This window comes from Borostomias antarcticus (genome assembly GCF_949987555.1).
Source record: "Borostomias antarcticus genome assembly, chromosome: 2".
NCBI lineage: Eukaryota > Metazoa > Chordata > Actinopteri > Stomiiformes > Stomiidae > Borostomias > Borostomias antarcticus.
The window spans coordinates 34,267,790-34,292,380 of record NC_140235.1 but is presented as its reverse complement, the minus strand read 5'-3'; the positions used below and the strand labels follow the sequence as shown (position 1 = coordinate 34,292,380).

Sequence of the window (24,591 nt, the reverse complement as noted above, 5' to 3'; positions counted from 1 at the left end):
ACGTGCGTGCGATCGGGACATGTTTGATGTTGCTGTGTTTGTTACGTCGAGAGCTTTCTGCCAGTCCAAACCGCGTGTCTCTGTGACCTTCCCACGTTGAGATATGGCCGCGCCCTCTGGCAGCCAGGTGATGAAGTGCGTGGTTGGTCGGTCGTCCCCCTCCATTTCTGCCATTACTATAGACTGTCATCATTCAGTTCAATATCCCTGATAAGATGATAAGATTCAAGATGTCACATGTACAGTAATGTACGGTGTACAGTCACAGTGAAACGTCGCTGCAAGCTCCAAGATAATGCTACAGATAAACTTGTATGTTGCGTTGGGTATCTCAATAAACACAGTCTGTCTGTTTACTGTACAATATCAGCTGCCAGAATGACCCATGTTGTGCCTCTGATTTTGAGAGATTTCTCACAAGCCTCAGCCTGACACTGCGCCCTGCTGCCTGTTGTACTCAACAGTGAATCATGCAATATGTGGACGGTACTCTTGTACTTCCTGTTCACAACTCACCATGCACTGTAATTACAGCCTCCTGAATCCCTCTGAACTCTTCCAATTTTGTTCTTCATAACTAACTTTAATTATTTTTCATGATAATAATTATTATTAATTATAGTTAGTTATTAACTAACTATATTACTTGTGTATTACCTACAATGTATGCAGTGTTGTCCTTCATGCTATTTCTAGGGCCGTATATTGGCCGTTGCTTTACATCATTTGAGAGATGTAGAACAACTTGCTTGTCCTCAGTCTGGCTGCGGGGGTCAGGGGTCAGGGTTAGGTCTCCCAGCAGCCTCTAGTCCAGTGGTTCTTAACCTTGTTGGAGGTACTGAACCCCACCAGTTCCATATGCGCATTCACCGAACCCTTCTTAATTGGAAAAATAAAATATGATTTTTTCAAATTCAAAACATACTGTAGGTATATATTTTACTGGTGCACAAAATGAACCGTGCATCAACATCACTGTGTTCAAAGAACAAAACCATCATTAAAGCTGCTTCGCAGCGATGAGGCGGGGCCAGGCAATTTCCGACAAGTTTAGGAGCAATAAGCGAGAGAATAGGAGGACAACAAGAAAGTTGACATTCCAATGTTAATTTTGTACATTCATATCGTATCGTAAAAACATTTGTAAAACATTTTGATGCATTGTAAGCTCGATTTTGATAATTCAACAATCTGGTCAATGAGTTTGTGAATTACAGTCTGAACATCCAGTGGAGCAAGTTGTGTGGTGTTAATTGATTGAAAAATGTGGGATGAGATATGTTTATTAATTTTTACAGGTTTTGTCTGTTTTTCTTTATAATTGAACATTAACTTCAGCAGCTGTGTACTCAGTCAGTTGCCAATCAATCGATTTAGTCATTGTAGTCCTCGGCGGGGGCTGGGTAGGGTTGCCAACAGCGATGTCTTCGGAGCTTGCGTTGGATTGTGGGTAATGTAGTTTTCTCTGTATGTAGTGTTGGTTTCAGAGGACAGAATTAAACATATTTTTAAAAATTCAATTTTTGAGATAAAATTCTGAAAAAATCATACTACATCTTGGATATGTGGCCAATGTTGTCACTTTTTATGAGGATGATCAGACATTGATTTGGCGAGAATTAATAGGAACTGTATACAGAACTGTTAACAGTAAAACTTTTTGAAGTGCTGTGGGCTCTATTTTTCATATTTCAAAAATCTGTGAGGATCGTTTGGTAAGGACAGTCTGAAGATACAGTAGATCAATTTTGGTGTCAATTGAACAAAAAATGTGGGAGGAGATAGGTTTGATAGGTTTTACAGTTTATGAAGAAATCAGAGTGATGGACTTCAAAATTCCTGCAAGCTCAAAGCGTATGAAAGTTTTGTCTCACTTGGGACTACATTCACGTGGTGGATTTACAGTGATAGCACCTATGGCTGATTTGTTATGATTTTTTTTTAAGTTTTAAACTTTAGACTGTTGCTGTAGCGCCACCTTCAGGTTTATTGACCTACAATGCAGGTTGAGGACTTTGGGTATAGTACTGGAGCTTTGTGCAAATTTTGGTGATTTTTTGTCCACGGGAAGTTAGACTTCAGTGGAAGATGGAGAATAATAATAATAAGTAAAACATTTTCATGCATTGTAAGCTCAATTTTGATAATTCAATAATCTGGTCAATGAGTTTGTGAATGACAGTTTGAAGATCCAGTGTAGCAACTTTAGTGTTAATTGATTGAAAAATGTGGGTTACAGGTTTTGTTAGCTTTTTTTTCATAATTGAACATTAACTTCAGCCGCTGTGTACTCAGTCAGTTGCCAATCAATCGATTTAGTCATTGTAATCCTCGGCGGGGGTTGGGTAGTGTTGCCAACAGCGATGTCTCCGATTCGTTGAGCTTGCGTTGGATTGTGGGTAACGTAGTTTTCTCTGTATGAAGTGTTGGTTTCAGAGGACAGAATTAAACATATTTTTAAAAATTCAATTTTTGAGATAAAATTCTGAAAAAAATCATACTACATCTTGGATATGTGGCCAATGTTGTCACTTTTTATGAGGATGATCAGACATTGATTTGGCGAGAATTAATAGGAACTGTATACAAAACTGTTAACAGTGAAACCTTTTGATGTGCTGTGGGCTCAATTTTTCATATTTCAAAAATCTGTGAGGATCCTTTGGTAAGGACAGTCTGTAGATACAGTATATTAATTTTGGTGTCAATTGAACAAAAAATGTGGGAGGAGATATGTTTGATAGGTTTTACAGTTTATGAAGAAATCAGAGTGATGGACTTCAAAATTCCTGCAAGGTCAAAGTGTATGAAGGTTTTGTCTCACTTGGGACTACATTCACGTGGTGGTTTTACAGTGATAGCACCTATGGCTGATTTGTTATGATTTTTTTAAGTTTTAAACTTTAGACTGTTGCTGTAGCGCCACCTTCAGGTTTATTGACCTACAATGCAGGTTGAGGACTTTGGGTATAGTACTGGAGCTATGTGCAAATTTTTGTGATTTTTTGTCCATGGGAAGTTAGACTTCAGTGGAAGGAGAATAATAATAATAATAATAATAATAATAATAATAATATAGGCAAATACAATAGGGTTCCGGCAGCTACGCTGCCTGGCCCCTAAAAACATGATTTTCACACAAAAACAAAAGCATAATAATGAATATTTACTGCAAATCAGTGTGACTTCTGCTGTTGCCTTTCAGAGACCAGTTCAGACCTTGGCAAGTGCCACTCTCATGTCATTTTCGCAACAAAGTCTGTTCCTTTCACAATCACACGACGTACCATCACGACAGTCACAAGTCGACTACTGAGCGCACCAAATTCCCTGCAGCGCAGATAGGCCAAGCGATGTAGCGTGATCACCTGCAGCCAATGATGGCCAAGCGGGGCGTGTCATCACGAATCATATGAGTCGGGTGTGTGTCTTGACCTCCGCCGAACCCCTGAGACTGACTCACCGAACCCCTGGGGTTCGATCGAACCCAGGTTAAGAACCACTGCTCTAGTCTCTCCCACTTACCCAGACGGTTCTGGTCCGGGGTTGACCCGAGCACCGGTGCTGCATTTTCTACTCCTAAATTAGCTCCTCTTTAACGGGTGCTCTTCTCTTGATCTCAAAGGTATACTGCAGCAGTCGATGATGCCGCAGTACAAGATGTCTCAGAACTCCATGCATGGAAGTCCGACACCAACCAACTACCAGCAAACCACTATCTCACACAGCCCTTCTAGGTATGGCGCCTGGACATCTGAGTCCTCGGGGACTAGTCAGCTGTTGAGAGTTACTAACCACCTTTAACTCATGAATTCCTCTCACCTTCCTCCTCTACAGTCGCTTTGCCTCTCCGCAGTCGGGGTCGGGTACGCGGTTCATGCCCCAGCAGAACAGCCCTGTGCCCAGCCCCTACACCCCTCAAAGCCCTGCTAGCTACATGCAGTACCCCCATCCTCCCAGCTACTCTCAGCACCAACAGATCCAACAAGGTGAGGATGCTCATCTTCCTCTGGAGGAAGGAAATGCATAATGAATGAAAATACATAAAGATAAACCTCGTCTGAACTCCTCCAAATATTAACAGAGGTCAGAGGGACTTCCTATGAACGTCGTTTTAATTTTTAGATTTTAGATTTAAGGCTAATGTGGTGTCTGTTGTAGTTTCAGTTGCTAGTCCGTTGGTTCCCGGTGGCATGAGAAACATCCATGACAAGGTCTCCGGGCAGATATCAAGCAACTCAGCCAATCACAATGCCAGACACGGTTCCAACGAAGACTACATGAACATGGTCCCCAGAATAGGGAACGAGGTAACAGCGAAGAACAGGATCTGTGAATGATGAGAAGGAACATTGTGTTTTATAGACTTCTCTCGATTGGCAGAGCTTTGATGGTTGTTCTCTGTGTTGTGTTTCCCTCAGGAGAGTGACCCTTCCATGAGAACCGCCTCCTTCCCTCTCCGATCGCCCCAGTCTCAGTGTTCTCCTGCTGGGAGCGAAGGAACACCTAAAGGTACCGCAGCTCAAAGGCCGCTTCTGTGAACACGAAAAAATGACAGGCCTCTTACATAATCTGTGCTTGTATCCACGCAGAGGTGTAAAACCCGGTGTAACGGGTTTACACACAAATAAAGTACTTTCTACAACAGGAAGTAATTAGTGAAATCAGCTGGTTCAGTGCATAGGTCAAGCTAATAACATCCTTTTACTTTCTGGAGGCGGGGTTTACAGCTCTACCTAGCAATGGGGGGTATGACTCCTGAATCTCTGTGGGGGCTTTTCCTAAAACCTGGTTTGTGTTTCGGGCAGGGTCACGACCTCCCCTCATCCTCCAGTCCCCTCCTCCCTACACGTCTCCACGGGACGGAGCGCCGGACCTGCTCCTCGACTCCCCCGAGCGCAAGAAGAAGCAGAAGAAGCTGAGCAAAGAGGAGAAGGAGCAGATGGACAAAGCCGCCCTGTACGACATCGTCAGCTCTCCCTCTAAAGACTCCACCAAGCTGACGCTCAAACTGTCCCGGGTCAAGTCCTCTGAGATGGACCAATCCGGAGAGCTTCTCCCCGGGGCAGAGCCCGGCTCGGACCAGGACGCAGAGCTGGCCTACAACAGCCTGCAGTTCTCCCGGAGCGGCCAGGATCCGGCCCACAGGCTAGGGCCGGGTCAGGGGCTTCCCGGGGAGCAGGCGGGCTACCAGCAGGTGCCTGTCCTCCAGAATACCAAGCAGGCCGGGCTGGCGGGCGCCGCGGTGTACGACGAGGCGGAGATGGACGCGCTGGCCGAGATCGAGAGGATCGAGCGCGAGTCGGCCATCGAGAGGGAGCGCTGCTCTAAAGAGGTCCAGGATAAAGGTGAGCGCGCCGGGCCCGGAGTCGTCGACCCCACGGTGACGGTAGTAGGTGACGTTTCTGTTGTTGACGTGCGTCTGCTCCTCCTTTCAGACAAGCCACTGAAGAAGCGGAAGCAAGACACGTACCCCCAGGAGCCCGGGGCCGGGGGCACGGCGGGGGCCACCGGAGGGCCTGGCGTCGGAGGGGGCAACGCTGGCAGCAAGCCGACACCCCAGGAGGCTAGTGCTGCCAGTAACGGTACCAGCCGGCCAGCCCTGATGGTCAGCATCGACCTGCAGCAGGCCGGCAGAGCAGACGGACAACCAGAGGTGGCGCTAGAGGCCCAGCGCTGGCCCGAGGAGCGCCTGGGGCCCGGCGAGGGGGGCGACACCACCGGCGTCCTCCGCCTCAGGTCTAAGAACGACGGAGAGACACTAAAGGCTGCTGACGGCCGGCCGGAGGTCATCAAGCAGCGCACCGACACTCCCAGGAAGCTTGGCCCCGAAGGCCGACCGGAAACCCCCAAACACAAGCACGAGAACAGGCGGGACTCCTCGAAGCACCGGCACGATGGCAAACCCGACAACGGCAAGGGGCGGCCTGACGGTCGGGCGCAAGACACGCCGCGGCAGAGACACGAGGGCCACAGGGACGAGCGGCACCGGGACAGTGACCCCTCGCGTGTCCGCCGGCCAGAGACGCCCAAGTCTTCCAGCAGGGGGGACCATGACTCCAGACACGGGCGGGACCGGGACAAGGACCGGGACAAGGACCGGGACAAAGACAAGGATAGGGACAAAGACAAGGATAGGGACAAGGATAGGGACAAGGATAGGGACAAGGATAGGGACAAGGATAGGGACAAGGATAGGGACAAAGACAAGGACAGGGACAAAGACAAGGACAGGGACAAAGACAAGGACAGGGACAAAGACAAGGACAGGGACAAAGACAAGGACAGGGACAAAGACAAGGACAAGGACAGGGACAAGGACAGGGACAAGGACAGGGACAAGGACAGGGACAAGGACAGGGACAAGGAGAGGAAACATAGGACTGAGTCCGGGGAGGCGCGGGACAAACCTCCTGACCAGCGCTCCAGGCCCGACAGCCCCAGAGTGAAGCCCGAGGGCCGAGGGGGAACGGACCCCGGCGGGCGCCAGAGAACAGACCGGAAAGAGGAGCGGAGAGGCGGGGACGGCAGCCGGAGCCGCCCGGAGGGGAACAAGCAGCAGTCTACCGATGCTAAAGCTGTGGAGTACCCCTCCTACATCCTGGGGGGCCAGTCGGGGGCCCTGAAGAACTTTGTGATCCCTAAGCTGAAGCGGGACAAGGATGGGAAGGTGTCCACTGACGCGCGGCCGTCCGGGCTGGGCCAGGGGGTGATGGAGGGCTGGAGCGAGCCCCGGGTCAAGCTGGAGAGGCTGGGCCTGGAGGACATGAAGAAAGGAGCCAAACCCGTGGTGGTGCTGCAGAAGCTCACCATCGACGAGGTGCAGAAGATCATCAGGGAGAGGGAGGACAGGAACGCGCACAGCTCCAAATCCAGCAAGAACAGACCTTCCTACTGCAAACCAGGGAAAGGTAAGGAAGGCCTTTCTGTTTCGCTGCGTGTACCAAGCTGGCTTGTTGGGCATCTGATTGTATTTTGGGAGGATTGCGTCATGAACGGAACTGTTCACATGGTGTGTTCTTGACTTGCTGAGTGATTATTTGGTGAAAATCAAACAGGTTTCCTTGGTCTATGTGAGGCACAGTTTGCTTTACTGTTGTTGTTGTTATTGTTGTTGTTGTTGTTGTTGTTGTCGTCCAGTAGGGACCCGAATCAGTGCCTCTGGTCAGTCAGTGCATGTTGGTATTGATCCCTGAATACATGAGTTATTAGGTTTAGCGTACCTGTGATCCACTGTGTAGTTACTTGGCGTGAAGTGATATTCTGTCTTGATGACTGGTCAACTGGTGACTACATGTCCATGTAGGAGGTGTTGATGAGTCTGTGCTCAAAGAGCTCCCCCCTCGTCTGCAAGCGGAGATAGAGTCCACTATGCCCCTGTGTGAGAGGGTCAAGATGAACAAACGCAAGCGCAGCACGGTCAACGAGAAGCCCAAGTACGCCGAGGTGGACTCGGACGAAGAAAGCGACGCCAGCGACTCTGTGACCGAGTGTGAGTACTGCACCTTAATGCCCCCTCAACGGACGTTAAGCGTTAAAGGTTGCAACGGTGCCAGTAGTTTTGGAACGAGTCTTTTTGGACTATTGCTTAAAACCAGCCCCTGGTCGCACGTCTACCCTCGGTCTCTCTCTCTCTCCCCCTCTAGCCACGCGGAAGCGGCAAAAGCGCGAGCGGGACAGGACGTGGGGGAACGAGGAGCGGGAGAGGAGGGGGTCCGGGGAGCACCGGAAGAGCGGGGGCATCCAGGACGGCCGCAGGGGCTCCGGCGCCCGCAACAGGGAGCGCAGCCCCGAGGAGTCCGACGAGGACTCCCCACCCCCCAGCATGAGCGAGAGTGAGTCCGCCTGTAGACATGGGGCCGCCAAACACTGAGTTGTGGTAGTTGGGGATGAGCTGTGGTAGTTATGAATGAGCTGTGGTAGTTATGAATGAGCTGTGGTAGTTGTGAATGAGCTGTGGTGGTTGTGAATAGGCACTTACTCGTTCCTCTCACTTACACGTACATCCTAAATAGATGGAATTGAAATGGAATTGACCCCAATCCTCACCGCGCAACACAGGGATAACATATATTTAGATGACGAGTTCTGGTTTGCCTCATGTCATTGTCCTAACATTTCTCTGTTCTGTCCAGTTGCCAGAAAGATGAAGAAGAAGGAGAAACAGAAGAAGAGGAAGTCCTATGAGCCCAAGCTAACACCGGAGGGTAAGACGGACCACTTTCCTATTGGTGACAACATGACTATTGTCCCTTAATGCTCAGCCACTCTGTCTCTGGTGGGAGGGTGTGGCTCAGTGGCAGAGCGGGTCGTCCAATGATCGTAGGGTCATCGGTTCGTATCCCGCCGCCTCCGGTCCACATGTTGAAGTGTCCTTGGGCAGAGACACTGAACCCCAAATTGCTCCCATGAGCGGGCTTGCACCTTGCATGGCAGCTGCCGCCATTGGTGTGTGAATGTGTGTGTGAATGTGTGAATAAGAGGCCATTGTAAAGCGCTTTGGATAAAAGCGCTATATAAGTGCAGTCCATTTACCATCTCTCTGTGTTCACTCAACAGAACTGATGGACTCCACAACCTTCAAGAGGTTCTCGACGAGTGTGGACAACATCCTGGAGACTTTGGAAGATGTGGACTTCACCATGGGTAGCTCATTGTTCATAATCCTAATTTATGGGGACACTTTTTAATCATCGGAGGTTTCGATCGCTCTACCGTCGCAGTCTTATTCCCGAGTGTGAGGGGTGCTCATAACGGTCTCTCCTCTGGTCTCTCCTGCAGAGGATGATGATGAGATTCCCCAAGAGCTGCTTCTGGGGAAACAGCAGCTGAGCGAGCTGGGCAGCGAGTCGGCCAAGATCAAGGCCATGGGCATCACCTACCGGGTGAGACGCAGGCCGGGCGGATGTGGGGGTGGCGTCATGGAGGTGGACGGTACGGGAACGCTAACCCTCTGCTCTCCCGCCTCGTCCACAGGTGCCGTCTGACAAGCTGGTGAAGGTCCTGAACATCCTGGAGAAGAACATCCAGGATGGCTCCAAGCTCTCCACGCTGATGAACCACGTAAGACGAGTCGGTCGGCGTCTCTCCCTCCCTCTAGCAGCTCCGCCCGACGCTCGCGGCGTCTGCGCTCGTCCCCGTCTGAGCGTCCTCTCCCTCCCCTCTCCGGCAGGACAACGACGCGGAGAGCGAGGAGCGGCTGTGGCGCGACCTCATCATGGAGCGCGTGACCAAGTCGGCCGACGCCTGCCTCACCGCGCTCAACGTCATGACGTCCAAGCGCATGCCCAAGGCCGTGTACATCGAGGACGTGATTGAGAGGGTTCTGCAGTACAGCAAGTTCCATCTGCAGAACACGCTCTACCCCCAGTACGACCCCGTCTACAGGGTGGACCCCCACGGAGGTCAGCAACCCAACTTCTGAGAATAGAGTAGAATGTTTATTCGCCATGTGTAACAAGTACGGGTACAGGTGCATTGGAATTCTTGTGCATTGAATCACTTGTCCTTAAAGCATCTTATCAGTGCTAATCCGTTCCTCATTCCAGTCCTAGGTACTCAGCTAGACATTTAAATGTCATTTAACCATCATTTAAACGACATTTAAGCTAGACATTTAAATGTTCCCAGCCTGGGGGGGTGGGGGGGGCCTCAGCAGGGGAGCAGGATTGAGAGACCTGTCCATCAGACCGGTCACGGGGGTGGGGGGTGGTGTTCGGTCTGACCGGGAGCGGTGGGTGGGGGGGTCTTCATTGTCAGTCTACTGCAGCTGTTGGCTGTTGAGCTTGCGGACCACGTCAGGAAAGAAGCTGTTGTGGAACCTCTCGTCCGCGGTCCTGATGCTCGCTCATCTCCCGTCTCTCCGGTGAGATTGCGTGAATAGGTGGTAGATGGGGTGGTCGGTGTCTTTTGTGATGGAGATGTCCTTCCTGCGGCAGCGTTGCTTGTAGAGATCCTCGATGGCTGGGAGCTCCACACCGATGATCATCTGCGCCGTCTGCTCCACCCTCTGGATGGCGTTACTGTCGTGGGCGGTTGTGTTGCCGTACCAGTCAGGATATTCTCAATGACGCTGCAATAGAAGGGAGTGTTTGTGTGCTCATGTCCCATCTCCACAGGCACCTCGTAAAGTAGAGGTGTTGTTGTGCCTTCTTTAGGATGGCCTCTGTGTTGTGTGTCCAGGTCAGGTCATGTAATGAGAGCTGGCCACATAGGGATGGCGTGCTGTGCACCACTGTGGTCAAGACTGCATTTAAAAGACTGCTCAGTTAACTGAAAGTTTGAATGCTTGTGTGGATGTATCCTGTGTTAGCCAACCGTAACTCTCCATCACTTATCAGATGTCTCACTGTCTGGCTTCTTTGCTCTTCTCATCTCTCTCCGGTCTCTCCATCCTGTCCTGCCTACATAGGTGGTCTGATGAGCTCGAGGGCTAAGAGAGCCAAGTGCTCCACGCACAAGCAGAGGGTGATCGTGATGCTGTACAACAAGGTGTGTGACGTCGTCAGCAACATCTCCGAGCTCCTCGAGATCCAGCTATTGACCGACACCACCATCCTCCAGGTGAGACTCTGACCCGGACGACCTTTCCCGGGTCACATCGTGACCCCGGATGACCTCTGACCTCTTGACCCCTCGCCTCCAACCCGCCTCCACATCGTGACGACCTGGTTCTTTCGCGCCTCCCTCTCTGCAGGTCTCCTCTATGGGCATCACCCCGTTCTTCGTGGAGAACGTTAGCGAGCTACAGCTGTGTGCCATCAAACTAGTGACAGCGGTAGGAATGCGCATTCGGCCTCCCTTCATGTGAACGTACTTCCCATCGATCCACGTCTCTGACCTCCTCCCTCCTGCTGTCCCTCAGGTCTTCTCTCGCTACGAGAAGCACAGACAGCTGATCCTGGAGGAGATCTTCACCTCCCTGGCCAGACTGCCCACCAGCAAGCGCAGCCTCAGGAACTTCAGGTACCGCACTTCAGTCCCCCCCCTCCCCGTCCCTCCCTCCAGTGAACGCGCCCCTGGTGGAAACCCCGTATTCCGCCTAAGCCTTCAGGCCATTTCCTGAAGCGTCGTCAGCTCACCCAGCCATCGTGTTCTGCGTCGCTAGCGGTCATCGTACATGTGGTTCTGTGCTGACCGGTTCTCCCCGCGTCCGTGTCCCCACCAGGCTGAACAGCAGTGATCGCGACGGGGAGCCCATGTACATCCAGATGGTCACGGCTCTGGTGCTGCAGCTCATCCAGTGCGTGGTGCACCTCCCCTCCGCCCGGGACAGCCTGGACGACGAGTACGACAAGAAGGTACGGGAGAGACCCCGGCTGAGCCGGCCGGGGTGGGAGGGGATTTGAATATTCTGAGGAGAAGGAGGTGTGCGTTTTTTTTCTTGGGAGGGATTGTGTGAAAATGCGTGCCCTGTTTCCCTAGGTGGACCAAGATGTCCTGATCACAAACTCGTACGAGACAGCCATGAGAGCGGCGCAGAACTTCCTGTCCGTCTTCCTGAAGAAGTAAGACTTCCTGTCCCGACTTGTCTAACCTACTCTATCTGGTATCAACTTCCCATGACAGAGGTGGTACTTGGGTAGTTTGACCAACCTATGCTGCTCCTGTGTGCCCAAGGTGTGGCAGCAAGCAGGGAGAGGAGGACTACCGGCCGCTGTTTGAGAACTTTGTCCAGGACCTGCTGTCCACCGTCAACAAGCCTGAGTGGCCAGCGGCTGAACTACTCCTCAGTCTCCTGGGACGGCTGCTGGTGAGTCTCACTCCAGTCTAAGTCTAACTCTGGACGGCCAGCGACTAACCAGCTATAGAGCTGTTAGTCATGTCTCTCTTATGAAGTATCTAGCCCATGTTAACTGCTCTGTGTATGTTCTCAGCCAATAGACAAACATTTTCCAGGAGCTCGATCGTCTCATTGAGAGGGGTCAGGGAAGAATTATTACAGCTCACTTTTCTGGCCCCCGGGTGAAACTGTTTTTTTGCTTCCCTCTGGAATATGTAGAGGTGGGACCTATGCCCACCCTCCCATTGCTCTCTGTAAAGCGCCTTGTGTTGCCTCTGTGTATGAAATGCGCTATACCAATAAAGTTTGATTTGATTTGAGAGCTATCGATAAGAACTAAAGAGGTCATGCGAGTAAAGTCCCTCGTCGTTCGCTGCGTGGAAGCTGACGCTGTTGTCCCTGACCGTCCCCTGACCCAGGTCCACCAGTTCAGTAACAAGCAGACGGAGATGGCCCTGAGGGTGGCGTCTCTGGACTACCTTGGCACTGTGGCTGCCCGGCTACGCAAAGACGCCGTCACCAGCAAGATGGACCAGCGATCCATCGACCGCATCCTCAAAGGGGTAATAACAACATTAACCAAAGTCATCTGAGCAATCACAGGACACAGGTCAGTCCAGTCAGTCGTGGCGTGTCCACCTAGATCGCGAGTGAGTTGAGTTTCGTGTCGAATCGTCTTTGTGTGGTTGAACTGCCGTCGTGATGCTCTCGCTGTGTTGACCCCCGACCTAGGCGTCCGGCACCGATGAGGCCCAACAGCTGCAGAAGGCCCTCTTGGACTACCTGGATGAGAACGCAGAGACGGACCCGTCTCTAGTGGTGAGTGTGTCCACAGGACACGGAACACAGGGGACGCCACGGCATATCAGCCAGCCTGGGATATGACCCTGGGTCTCCACATACAGAAAAGACTGTCACTTAAATCTGACCGTTGTACTTCCTGTGTGTCTCCCAGTTCGCCAGGAAGTTCTACATCGCACAGTGGTTCCGCGACACCACCACGGAGACGGAGAAGGCCATGAAGTGTCAGAACCAGCGGGACGAGGACTCGTCCGACGGACCGCACCACGCCAAGGACATCGCGACCACCGGGGAGATCATGCAGAGGGCCGAGGCTCGCAAGAAGTACCTCCGCAACATCATCAAGACCGCGCCCTCCCACTTCAGCACACTGAGGTAAGACCGCCTCCCTCGGGGGTCCCACACTGTCATCTTCCCCACCCTGTCATCATCCCCACACTGTCATCATCCCCGCACTATCGTCGGCGCTTGGCTGGTTCATGATGTGGGAGCACGCCACTCTGTCGTTACTCCCCCTTGGTTGACCTCCAGGAAATGTTTGCTTGTGAGTTAAACTAAACGTTGTTCCCCGTTTTTCTGCCCAGGATGAACTCTGACACTGTGGACTACGACGACGGCTGCCTTATCGTCCGATATTTGGCCTCTATGAGGCCGTTTGCGCAGAGCTTTGATATTTATTTAACACAGGTAAGAGTTGGCCCTGCGGCTGTACTTTGTGAAGGAAGTGTGAAGACACCTACCTGTGTGTGTGTGTGTGTGTGTGTGTGTGTGCGTGCATGCGTGCGTGCGTGTGTGTCCTGGATGGGGTTTGGCAATAAACGAGTCGTTCCCTCTCCCTGCCCTCCCTCAGATCCTCAGAGTGCTGGGGGAGAGCGCCATCGCGGTCCGAACGAAAGCCATGAAGTGTCTGTCTGAGGTGGTGGCTGTTGACCCCAGTATCCTGGCCAGGGTGAGTTGGCTCTGCTATGTATATATGTATATTGTGTGTGTCTGTGTGTCTGTTTGTGTGCGTGAGCGCTGCTAACCGTGTGCTCCCTCCCGGACCGTCGTCAGTCGGACATGCAGCGCGGCGTCCACGGCCGGCTCATGGACAACTCCACCAGCGTGCGCGAGGCGGCGGTCGAGCTGCTGGGACGCTTCGTGCTCAGTCGACCCCAGCTCACCGAGCAGTACTACGACATGCTGATCGAGAGAATACTGGTAACACCCCCGACACTCACTCACTCACACACACACACACACACACACACACACACACACACACACACCACAGTACTAAGCAGTGGTTAGACACAGTTCAGCCAAATATGCAGCAAGACACGGCATAACACACCTTCTCCGTGGACTGTGTGAGGAGGAATAGCCACCAGCCTCCACAGAGCAGTGTGAAATAGAACTTTGCCCATGACATTGGCCACCTCCATCTGTGAGTTCATTCCAAGTGTAATAGTTCAACTGAGGTAAAATCCTGCTTTGTCTCCACACTGCCAACTAGGGACGAGACTGAGAACTGCAGGCCTCTTTTCATCTGAAGTGCTCATCTCCTGGCCTGCAAATAATACTCAGATTATCATGATGCAGGGTTTTTCCTGGCTCATATTGAGGCAGAGGTGATACCTTAAGCGAGAAAATTTTAGGCATCAAATGCTTCATTTCCTGTATTCTGGTGAATTTTCTGCACACCAATGTGTGCTGGATTAACTTGTCTGCCTAAATACACCATATGGACTACAGTATTGGGCCACCTACACATTACACCTACAGGAGCTTTTATGACATCCCATTCTAAATTCATAAGCATTAATATGGACTTGGTCCCCCCTTTGCTGCTATAACAGCTTCCACTCTTCTGGGAAGGCTTTCTACAAGATTGTGGAGTGTGTCTGTGGGAATGTTTGCCCATTCATCCTGAAGAGCATTTGTGAGGTCAGACACTGATGTTGGATGAGAGGACCTCACATCACCAAGCGTGGGATGGAGTGGTGTAAAGCTATGCAGGGAAAACCCTGTTGTGTCTTGTTGAAGGTCACATGATGGATAGACTGGCAGGAAAATCAGCCATCCTAGGTTGTCAGTACTTCATAACTTGAGGGACATGCAGGCCTGAGGTCAGTGAGGCAGTGTCCTGAGGTGACCCTTCCTCTGTGTGTTTCTAACCCAGGATACGGGCATCAGCGTGAGGTCAGAGGTCAGAGTGAGGCAGTGTCCTGAGGTGACCCTTCCTCTGTGTGTTTCTAACCCAGGATACAGGCTAGAGGTCTTCTCGGGTCTAAAATGTGGACCCGAAACCGAGATGGACCCGAGACATTCGTTCCGAGATCCGACTAAATCCGATCATTTTTTAAAATATGTATACCGGACACGATTTTGTCCGAGAGCAGGAGTAGGACAGAGACCTGAGACCCGAGTCGGATCGGGTATTTTACGGATCCGACAGGCAGTAGTAGCAAGTAGCAGTAGCATTAATCGCTTAGGCTGTCACGGCTGTTGGCTTGCATGCTGTTGCATCACAGTTGGATGGAATTGCGATTTCCTCTCAATCTTGACGGGATCAATCGCTGTTTTGTCAGGCTGTGGCAGCATGGAAATGAAACGGCCGTTAATAAATAAGGCTACACAAGCTGCCGCTAGGTTTGACCTATCTATATTCATTTTCTTTCAGCTTATTATTCACAAGGTAGGCTACTGGTGGTGGCTGCCTTGTCTCCGCTCGCGTCGCGCCCGCAGTCTCACTGAATTCACGTCATGCGTTTCTCTCGGGTATTACGCATAATGACACAGACCCGAGACCCGAGGTAATAGAATCGGATCCACCCGAACCCAATTGACCATAATAAAAGCGTGGAAATGTGGACCCGGACCCGTACGGTTCTCGGGTCCGGTTCGGGTCCTCTCGGATTTACCCAACCCGTGAAGACCTCTAATACGGGCATCAGCGTGAGGTCAGAGTGAGGCAGTGTCCTGAGGTGACCCTTCCTGTGTGTGTTTGTAACCCAGGATACGGGCATCAGCGTGAGGTCAGAGGTCAGAGTGAGGCAGTGTGCTGAGGTGACCCTGTGTGTGTTTGTAACCCAGGATACGGGCATCAGCGTGAGGAAGAGGGTAATCAAGATCCTGAGGGACATCTGTCTGGAGCAGCCCACCTTCAACAAGGTCACGGAGATGTGTGTGAAGATGATACGCAGGGTCAACGACGAGGAGGGCATCAAGGTGGGTTTGTGTGTGAATACTTCCTGAGAGAGAGAGAGAATACCTCCTAGGCCTGAGAGAGAGAGAGAAAGAGAGAGTTCAAACAAAACAGAATGGCGTGCTTGGAGAGAAAGAGGGGGTTGAAGGACTGGAGAGCAGGGTTTATCAAGGCAGCTGAAACCATCGGCAGGTGCGGCTGGTCAGACTTGATTAGACCGGTGGAACAACCCTCCAGCCTGTAGAGGGCAGCAAACAGAGGCCAAACACCAAAGGCAGCCAGCATACCTGACATGGAGGGAGAGAGAGAGAGACTTATGATGAGGAGGGGATCAAGGTGTGTTCATGTATGAATACCTTCTAGGCCTGGGAGAGAGATGGAGGGAGTGAGAGAGAGAGAGAGAGAGAGAGTGTTTGTGTGTTTTTGTTTGTATGCGTACTAAATTTTACCCTCCCCACAGAAACTGGTGAATGAGACGTTCCAGAAACTCTGGTTCACCCCGACGCCCAATAACGACAAAGACGCCATGACCAGAAAGATCCTCAACATCACAGACGTGGTGCGTGGCTGGCGGCGCTCTGACATGTCAACCAAACGGACGCAGTCTTGAACGTTGTATTTGGGGCTATTTATACTAATCGTCTCACGGCCTCGTTCTCTTCTGCAGGTGTCTGCCTGCAAGGATACTGGCTACGACTGGTTTGAGCAGCTGCTTCAGAACGTAAGCACCCCCCGCTCACGAATATAACTCAGTAGAAGTGTTTGTTTTGATGTGTTGGGTCCTCCTGAGTTACCCGTCTCCTCCTGCTCCGTGCAGCTGCTGAAGACGGAGGAGGACGCGTCCTATAAACCCGCCAGGAAGGCCTGTGTTCAGCTGGTGGACAATCTGGTGGAGCACATCCTGAAGTACGAAGAGTCTCTCGCAGGTACTGTGCTCCTATGAGCTCCGCTTTTTAGTTCTGGAATCAGGAATCTGTTTACTTTGATAGACCACTGTTGATTTTGCTCTCGATGCGATAGACTCTAAGTTGTGGGTGTGCGCGTGTGTGTGTGTGTGCGCGGGTGTGTGTGTTTCAGATGGGGTGAACTCCAATCGCCTGGTGTCCTGCATCACAACCCTCTTTCTGTTCAGCAAGATCCGAGCCCAGCTGATGGTCAAACACGCCATGACCATGCAGCCTTATCTGACTACCAAATGCAACGTAAGGACATAGAACTGTGAACTATAAACCTCTTCCTCTAATGGTTCACTCCACACCATCATGTCATACATACAGTGAGGTATTTGTGGAGAGGAGACAGTGGGGATAAGCTCGAAAAAGGTGTAAATAAGAAATTCATATGTAGAGTTCTACTGCCATCTAGTGGCTGACCGTCTCAAGTACATCTTTTTAGGCTCCAGAATATCCTAACAGGTAATATAGTATATCTGCGTGTAAAAGAAACTCTGAATATTGTTTTTTGTCTGTGTTGTGTGGTTTGTTCTGACAGACCCAGAGTGACTTCATGGTGATCTGTAACGTGGCCAAGATCCTGGAGCTGGTGGTTCCCCTGATGGAGCACCCCAGCGAGACCTTCCTCACCACCATCGAGGAAGACCTGATGAAGCTCATCATGAAATACGGCATGACGGTCAGTTCCTCTCTCTCTCTCTCTCTCTATCTCTCTCTCTCTCTCTCTCTCTCTCTCTCTCTCTCGAGTAGTCATGACAGTGTAAACAGTACTAAAGGAGCTGTGAACCCAATTGAATGTGTCCCCATCCGTCCCTCAGGTTGTCCAACACTGTGTGAGCTGCCTGGGCGCCGTGGCCAACAAGGTCACTCACAACTACAAGTTTGTTTGGGCTTGTTTCAACCGCTACTACGGTAAGACTAACGATGGAACCCCCGTCTGTAACCATAGTAGTTTCTCACAGCCCTCGTCCTCCTCGTCGTCATGCAAACCTTGTTTGCACATGTTTGCACATGTCTATGTACTAATGTTTGTTTTGTCCTTGTTACGGCGTCTTTGCACTGTATGTACTGTAGCAGCCTGTATGTCCGAGACAAATTTTCCTCGGGACAAATAAATTAATCTTGAATCTTGAATGTAGGTGTCCTGACCAAGGTCAAGACCCAGCATCAGGAGGACAGCAACAACACGACCCTGGCCGCCAACAAGCCCACCCTGCTGCGCTCGCTCTTCACCGTGGGGGCGCTCTGCCGCCATTTTGACTTTGACCAGGAGGACTTCAAGGGCACCAATAAGGTAGGGAGATGGGAGAGAGAAGGGCGATCGTTCTGATTTGAGAGATCGTTTGACAAAACGATAATCGATCATATCAGCTTGATTGATTACGTCCTCTGCACGTCCCATAGGTGGTCATAAAGGAGAAGGTGATGGAGCATCTGCTGTACTTCACCAAGAACGAAGACGAGGAGGTCCAATGCAAGGCCATCATCGGGCTAGGTACCTTTATTTCCCCCTGCTCACCCCAGACAGACCATAATGATCCACCGATGAAGAGACTCCTGGCATAGTGTCCTTTAAGATGTCTGTCAGCATCACTAGTCCCAACTGTTCCTCTTAACGTATGCCGACGTTCTGCTTTCTCGTTTCCGTCTCACCAGGCTTCCAGTTCATCATGCACCCTGACCTGATGTTTGTCCATGAAGTGAAGATTCTGTACAACGGCATCCTGTCGGACGGGAAGAGCTCGGTCAACCTGAAGATCCAGGTGCTGAAGAACCTGCAGACCTACCTCCAGGAGGAAGACTCGCGCATGCAGGAGGCCGACCGCGAGTGTGAGTCCCCCCTCCTGGTTCACACCGTCTGAGACCAGCCATGGCTGCGGCAGCCTGGCTTCACCACACCCACTCTGCAGAAACGCAAGGGGTCTGGAGCTGTTCAGTTCATTTTCGATTTCCAAAGGGCGCCATCTGTCGCAGACCAAGATGCCCCTGGATGCAATTGGATAGACCTGCAGCCAATCAGAGCAACCAAACGTGGGTTAGTCATCGTATCACCATATCAAATGGGTACAGTCGTTGTATCCAACCCGCCCCATATTAGATAAACAGTTCTGATTGGCCCGGTGAATATCCGGCGGGTAGAAATCGGTCTGAATGGGAGTGTGGCCAGACTGATCTGAGGAGAGAAACAGGATGTGAGCTCATCAGGATGGCGAAGCCAGGTTATGGCTATGACATCGCCCAGAGCTACGAGCCATGAGCTCGTCTTATACAGTATAGACTATCAATCAATCAAAGCTTTATTTGTATAGCGCATTTCATACAGAGGCAACACAATGTGCTTTACAGAGAAGGGAGGTGGGCATAGGTCCCACCCCTACATATTCCAGAGGGAAGCAAAAAAACAGTTTCACCCAGGGGCCAGATAAGTGAGCTGTAAAAATTCTTCCCTGACCCCTCTCAACGAGACAATCGAGCTCCTGGAGTATGTTTATCTAACGGCTAAGAACATTTATAGAGCAATAAATTACATGAAATTGCATTTTCAGTGTAAGAGCAGCTAAAAACATTATAGGAGAGACATGGCAAACACTGGTGTATGTCGGGTTGGGCGTCGGGATCTCGCGTGCCGGCTAGCCGGCATGTGTTGTGGTGTGCTTCGCTTCCATTTCTCAATAAAGACCCTTGATGGGCGGTGGAGGTTGGGGTGTACGCCGTGGCGGCTTGCTGCTTGGTGCGGGGGGACCTTGGGGCTCGCCATATCCGGGGGGCACGGGACTGGGGTGGGCCCTGGAAGTTCAAAGGTCACGACTGTTATACGGTGGTTTGTCTGGTCTAGTTATTCTTTATTACCATTATTACTACGTTGTAGTTGTGGATGTTGCTATATTGCTTATTATTATTATTACTATTTTTATTATTATGGAGAAGAAAAAAAAAAACTTTTTTTTTACACACTGTGAATTTTATGTCCTTGTACCTGCTCAAGCGCCCCCATCAGTCTTGCATGACTGTTGTATGTTTGTCAGTTGTTCGTCTTGTCTGTTCTGTCTTGTCTCTCCCCACCCATCTCCCTCCCTATCCTGCTCCCTCCCCTTACCCCCACCCTCCCAACCCCTCCTTTCCCTCCCCGGGCTCCCCCCCCATCCCTCTCCTCCGATTTAATTTCTTTCAAAATAAAAGTACAATGGTCCCCACTTTGGGGGGGTGGTGGAAAGGGCCTTAAGCCCGGGCTTAAAAGAACAATAAAAACAAAAGAAAGAAGAAAAAACAAAACAACAACACTGGTGTATGTCTGTGTGCGTGAGTGTGCCTGCATCCAGATAGAGGCAGGGGTCAGATGGGACTAGGATTCACACGCCTCCTCCTCCCAGATCCTGCTGGGTCTTCAGCCTCTCACTTACCCAACGCAAACTCACGTCCCATGCACCAGAACAAATTATGATCTGGTTCTCCAAGATCTAACAGTGCCTCCTGATGTGTGTGTGTGTGTGCGTGCGCGCTCTCCAGGGAAGAAGCTGTCCAAGAAGGAGGACCTGAAGGAGATGGGGGACATCTCGTCGGGCATGAGCAGCTCCATCATGCAGCTCTACCTGAAGCAGGTGCTGGAGGCCTTCTTCCACACGCAGTCCAACGTCCGGCACTTCGCCCTCAGCGTCATCGCGCTCACCCTCAACCAGGGCCTCATCCACCCCGTACAGGTAACGCTCTCTCAGGACACACACACACACACACACACACACACACACACACACACAGCGGGTCCTCGACATCATTTCCTGCTGTTGACTTTTGGAATCCACTGCTTTGCAGTGTGTGCCCTATCTGATCGCCGTGGGAACGGACCCCGAGCCCACCATGAGGAACAAGTCTGACCAGCAGCTGGTGGAGATCGATAAGAAGTACACCGGCTTCATCCACGTGAGTGTGTCTGGGACCGCTTCTCAATCCACAGCTGGATGCATGTCAGAGAGCGTGTCAGTGTTAGTAATTATGTGTGTGTGTGTGCGTACGCAGATGAAGGCCGTGGCGGGGATGAAGATGGCCTACCAGGTGCAGCAGGCCATCATGTCGTCCAAGGGGGCGCTGATCCGCGGCTACCGGCAGGAGGAGACCACCACGGCGCTGTGCTCACACCTCTTCTCCATGGTGCGAGTGAACCGGCAGTACAGACGAGCATTCCTCAGCTCGCTCCTCAGCCTGTTCGACGACAGCTCTGTGAGTCTCACACACACACACACACACACACGCATACCTCACTCAGCGATTCATCCCGTCAGAAGTGCTTATCGAAGGCTGTTGTGACCCCCCTCCCTTGCAGAAGACTGAAGTGAACATGCTGCTGTTCCTCGCGGACAACATGGCCTATTTCCCCTTCCAGACCCAGGAGGAGCCCCTCTTCATCATGCACCACATAGACATCACCCTGTCTGTGTCCGGGAGCAACCTGCTGCAGTCCTTTAAAGAGGTGAGACACACACACACACACACACACACACAAACATACACAGCCTGACATTTACACACATGTAAAAATACTATCCAGCTAGTGTTTAGTCTAGTGGCTTCGATGACCTTCATACTCTGCTAAGCGCCGGATGAATAGGTTTAGCCCGGTGGTGACCGACTGACCGTCTCCTCCGCTCTCCCTGCAGTCGCTACTCAAAGAGCCCGTTCGGCAGGAGAAGAAGGAGGAGAAGAAGAAGAAGGAGGAGAAGAAGAAGAAGAAGAAGAATAAGAAGAAGAAGAAGAAAAGGCGAGAGAGGAAGTACGACGGCTCGGAGGACGAGGGCTCTGAGGACGAGGGCTCGGAGGACGAGAGCAACAGCAGCCAGTCCAGCAGCAGCGACTCGGACGAGGAGGTGGTCTGCAGGCCCAAGAAGCCCTCGCGGGCCGCGGCGGTGGGGTCGGACTCCGACTCGGACCTGGACATGGACGACGTGGAGAAGGTGATGCAGCGCCTGCCGGAGAACCCGGCGTCTCTGCTGGAGTTCGCCAACGCCTCCCAGGGCATCCTGCTGCTGCTGGTGCTCAAACAGCACCTCAAGAACCTCTACGGCTTCTCGGACAGGTAGGCGCCGTAGAGATGGGATGGTGCGTTCAAGCCGACTCGGGACTCGGGAATTCCCAAGTCAGGAATCCCGACCCCCGACGTCATTGCATTCATGACGATTTTAAGTCTGGAGTAAAAAGTAACGTAACTAGCTAGCTCTGAGCTAGCTAGCTAACGTTAGCTATGTTAGCTAAAGGTTAGCTAGCAAAACAGCTGGCCAGCTAATTTCTCCGGTAAAATAACTTAAAGTCCACACATTTCTATAATCAGAGAGACGTATATAGAATACAAAACCTATATTGCACAATTACACATCAAATTACATGTTAAAACGTCAACAAACACTTTATAATAATTACATTCTTATAGTCAACGTTATATGCCGCCATGTTGTGAAGTCAACTCGGGGCTCAAAATGATACCCGAGTTCCCGACTTGTTATCCCGAGTTGGACGAGCGTTCAATTCGTTTTTCACAAGTTGGAGGTCGGGAATTCCGAGTCCCGAGTTGTCTTGAACGCACCATTAGAGATGGAACCAACCAGATGTATGTGGGCCACACTCCACATCAAACACAGCCACACACTACACCTCACAACATCTCTCAGCTCAACCTCACTGGACATCTGTGGGGAGGCTAATCGCTCAGCACCCTTCCTAAGGCTGTCGGTGTCAAACTGCAGATGCTTACACCCTGCTCCCTCTGTAGTAAAATCCAGAAGTACTCGCCGACGGAATCTGCCAAGGTGTACGACAAGGCGGTGAACAGGAAGTCCAAAATTCACTTCAACCCGCGCCAGACGCTGGACTTCCTGACCAGAGACCTGGCCAACGTTGATATCACCTACGACATCAAGACAAGGATTGTCAAACAATATCTAGATGTAAGTGTTAGAATAGAAGAGAAAGTTTATTCGCCATATGTAACAAGTAGAGGTACATTGGAATTCTTGTCATCGCTTGTCCTTACAGTATCTTATCAGCACTAATCAGTTCCTCATTCCAGCTAGGTAGTTAGCTAGACATTAAAGGTTCCCAAACTGGCAATTTACTATCCATAGTCTATCAGTCTATCGGTATTATTCTCATCTACTGATCCCACCCGATCATGGATGACTGTCTGTGTCCATGATGTAGGCAGTGCAATTAAATAACAATCAAGTATACATTTGTGCAGAGTCAGTTGTTGCTGTCTATTGTATAGGAAATAGCTTTTTAGCAGAACTAGTAAGAGTCATTTGGACCGAGTGATTGACACCTCTCTCTTTCCCTCTCTCTCCCTCCCTCTCTGCTTCGGTCTGTCTCTCTCTCCCTCCCTCTCTGCCTCGGTGTCTCTCTCTCTCAGTTCAAGTTACTGATGGAGCACTTGGACCCCGATGAGGAGGATGAGGAGGGGGAAGCGTCGGCCAGCGCCAACGCCAGAAACAAAGCCATCTCTTCCCTGCTTGGAGGGCCCAGCCCCAAGAACCACCACGCGCCTCTGGACACGGACGACGACGAGAGCGACGAGGAGAAGACCCCCGGGGTAAGCGCAGTCTGGGGGGGCCGGGCTGGGGGCGGGGGGGCTGTAGATGGGGGCTGGTAGCAGCAGCGGTAGTGGTCTGAGGTGGGAGTTGTAACCCAGGCTCCTCCTCCTCTCCCCAGGCACACCGGCGGTCCAGGAAGGGAGGGGACTCAGCAGAGGCATCAGGTCACATGAACGAGGCATTGGGGTCCATGGACGTCATCGCCCTTTGCTGCCCCAAGTACAAAGACCGGCCGCAGATCGCCCGGGTCATCCAGAAGATCTCCACGGGCTACAGCGTGCACTGGATGGCCGGCTCCTACTCCGGCACCTGGATCGAGGCCAAGAAACGGGACGGACGCAAACAGGTGCCTTGGGTGGACACTATCAAGGAGTCGGACATTATTTACAAGAAAATTGCCTTGACAAGTGGAAACAAGCTCACGAACAGAATGGCGCAGACTTTACGCTCACTGTACGCAGCCAAGGACGGGACCTCCAGCTAATCTTCTCCACTTACTCAGACAGACAAACCCTTTGCAGCCAAACTCTATACATGGATCCAATTATTTTCTAAACACAGAGGACTAATACACATCTGACAAGTGAAACATGCAATGTAAGGACTTGATAGGGGAGTGCAAGTATTGTGAACAATGAACATTGATCTGTGATCTGTGAACTGTAAATGGGATCCAGGACATGTTTAAGTTAAACAGAAAAAAACACACAAGAAGGAAATGTTATGGAAAACATTGTGTGGGAGCTCCTTCGCTGTCGTGCAGCAACTCGGTTGTTTGATTTTTACTCCCACTGTATCATAGTTTAACAAAACAAAAAACATGTTTATATCTCTGACAAAAGTTCGGTTTAAAAAATAAACAAAGTGAATGTTGGAAATTAGTCTGTTGATGTTCTTAATAAAGTGTTCTTGGAGTTTAACCTAGCACCGGATGGATTTCTTTAGTTTAGCTCAGTTTACAGGGAAGCTTCTATTAAATAATCCTTACTTTTATGTTTTGCTCCCTTTATTTGTTTACCCATACTGTACAATGGAGTCTCTTGGATATAATTTATTCTGTTGGAAGCGAAGCATGCAGTATCTCTGTCCTACCTGCAGGGGGAGTTTTTGTATAGATTTTGATGTAATGGGTCAGAGAAAAGGGATCCCTACGGAGAAAATACTGCAATAAATTTTTTTTACTTCTCTTTGTTACTTGTCTCGTTTGCATTTGACTTTATTTTCACCAGGATAGAATACCCGGCTTGTAGTATTGTCAACTTCTTATTTGTTTGTCTCTTTATTTTTTGTTTC

General features: G+C 50.8%; 1 protein-coding gene across 2 annotated transcripts in view; it reads left to right on the top strand.

Moving 5' to 3' along the window:
• The window catches only part of nipblb (NIPBL cohesin loading factor b), a 30,957-nt gene extending 6,549 nt beyond the window's left edge, over positions 1-24,408 (top strand). The window contains exons 5-47 of one of the 2 annotated variants that reach the window (XM_084461561.1): positions 3,626-3,737; positions 3,838-3,989; positions 4,162-4,310; positions 4,422-4,512; positions 4,809-5,348; positions 5,439-6,911; positions 7,355-7,492; positions 7,647-7,835; positions 8,136-8,207; positions 8,560-8,646; positions 8,782-8,885; positions 8,977-9,063; positions 9,173-9,404; positions 10,412-10,563; positions 10,697-10,777; positions 10,865-10,965; positions 11,168-11,300; positions 11,425-11,507; positions 11,620-11,752; positions 12,202-12,345; positions 12,515-12,601; positions 12,738-12,958; positions 13,168-13,270; positions 13,434-13,532; positions 13,637-13,783; positions 15,659-15,793; positions 16,231-16,329; positions 16,438-16,491; positions 16,588-16,696; positions 16,848-16,972; positions 17,262-17,402; positions 17,542-17,635; positions 17,863-18,017; positions 18,128-18,218; positions 18,380-18,553; positions 20,231-20,421; positions 20,534-20,641; positions 20,738-20,938; positions 21,042-21,188; positions 21,376-21,791; positions 22,482-22,656; positions 23,118-23,297; positions 23,417-24,408. In XM_084461561.1, coding sequence (XP_084317687.1) covers positions 3,626-3,737; positions 3,838-3,989; positions 4,162-4,310; positions 4,422-4,512; positions 4,809-5,348; positions 5,439-6,911; positions 7,355-7,492; positions 7,647-7,835; positions 8,136-8,207; positions 8,560-8,646; positions 8,782-8,885; positions 8,977-9,063; positions 9,173-9,404; positions 10,412-10,563; positions 10,697-10,777; positions 10,865-10,965; positions 11,168-11,300; positions 11,425-11,507; positions 11,620-11,752; positions 12,202-12,345; positions 12,515-12,601; positions 12,738-12,958; positions 13,168-13,270; positions 13,434-13,532; positions 13,637-13,783; positions 15,659-15,793; positions 16,231-16,329; positions 16,438-16,491; positions 16,588-16,696; positions 16,848-16,972; positions 17,262-17,402; positions 17,542-17,635; positions 17,863-18,017; positions 18,128-18,218; positions 18,380-18,553; positions 20,231-20,421; positions 20,534-20,641; positions 20,738-20,938; positions 21,042-21,188; positions 21,376-21,791; positions 22,482-22,656; positions 23,118-23,297; positions 23,417-23,782 — 7,871 coding nt within the window. In that variant the 3' untranslated portion in view covers positions 23,783-24,408. Of the gene's footprint in view, positions 1-3,625; positions 3,738-3,837; positions 3,990-4,161; positions 4,311-4,421; positions 4,513-4,808; positions 5,349-5,438; positions 6,912-7,306; positions 7,493-7,646; positions 7,836-8,135; positions 8,208-8,559; positions 8,647-8,781; positions 8,886-8,976; positions 9,064-9,172; positions 9,405-10,411; positions 10,564-10,696; positions 10,778-10,864; positions 10,966-11,167; positions 11,301-11,424; positions 11,508-11,619; positions 11,753-12,201; positions 12,346-12,514; positions 12,602-12,737; positions 12,959-13,167; positions 13,271-13,433; positions 13,533-13,636; positions 13,784-15,658; positions 15,794-16,230; positions 16,330-16,437; positions 16,492-16,587; positions 16,697-16,847; positions 16,973-17,261; positions 17,403-17,541; positions 17,636-17,862; positions 18,018-18,127; positions 18,219-18,379; positions 18,554-20,230; positions 20,422-20,533; positions 20,642-20,737; positions 20,939-21,041; positions 21,189-21,375; positions 21,792-22,481; positions 22,657-23,117; positions 23,298-23,416 lie in introns of both variants that reach the window. The other variant, XM_084461560.1, reaches the window with a different exon arrangement.
• The last annotated feature ends 183 nt before the right edge of the window (positions 24,409-24,591 follow it).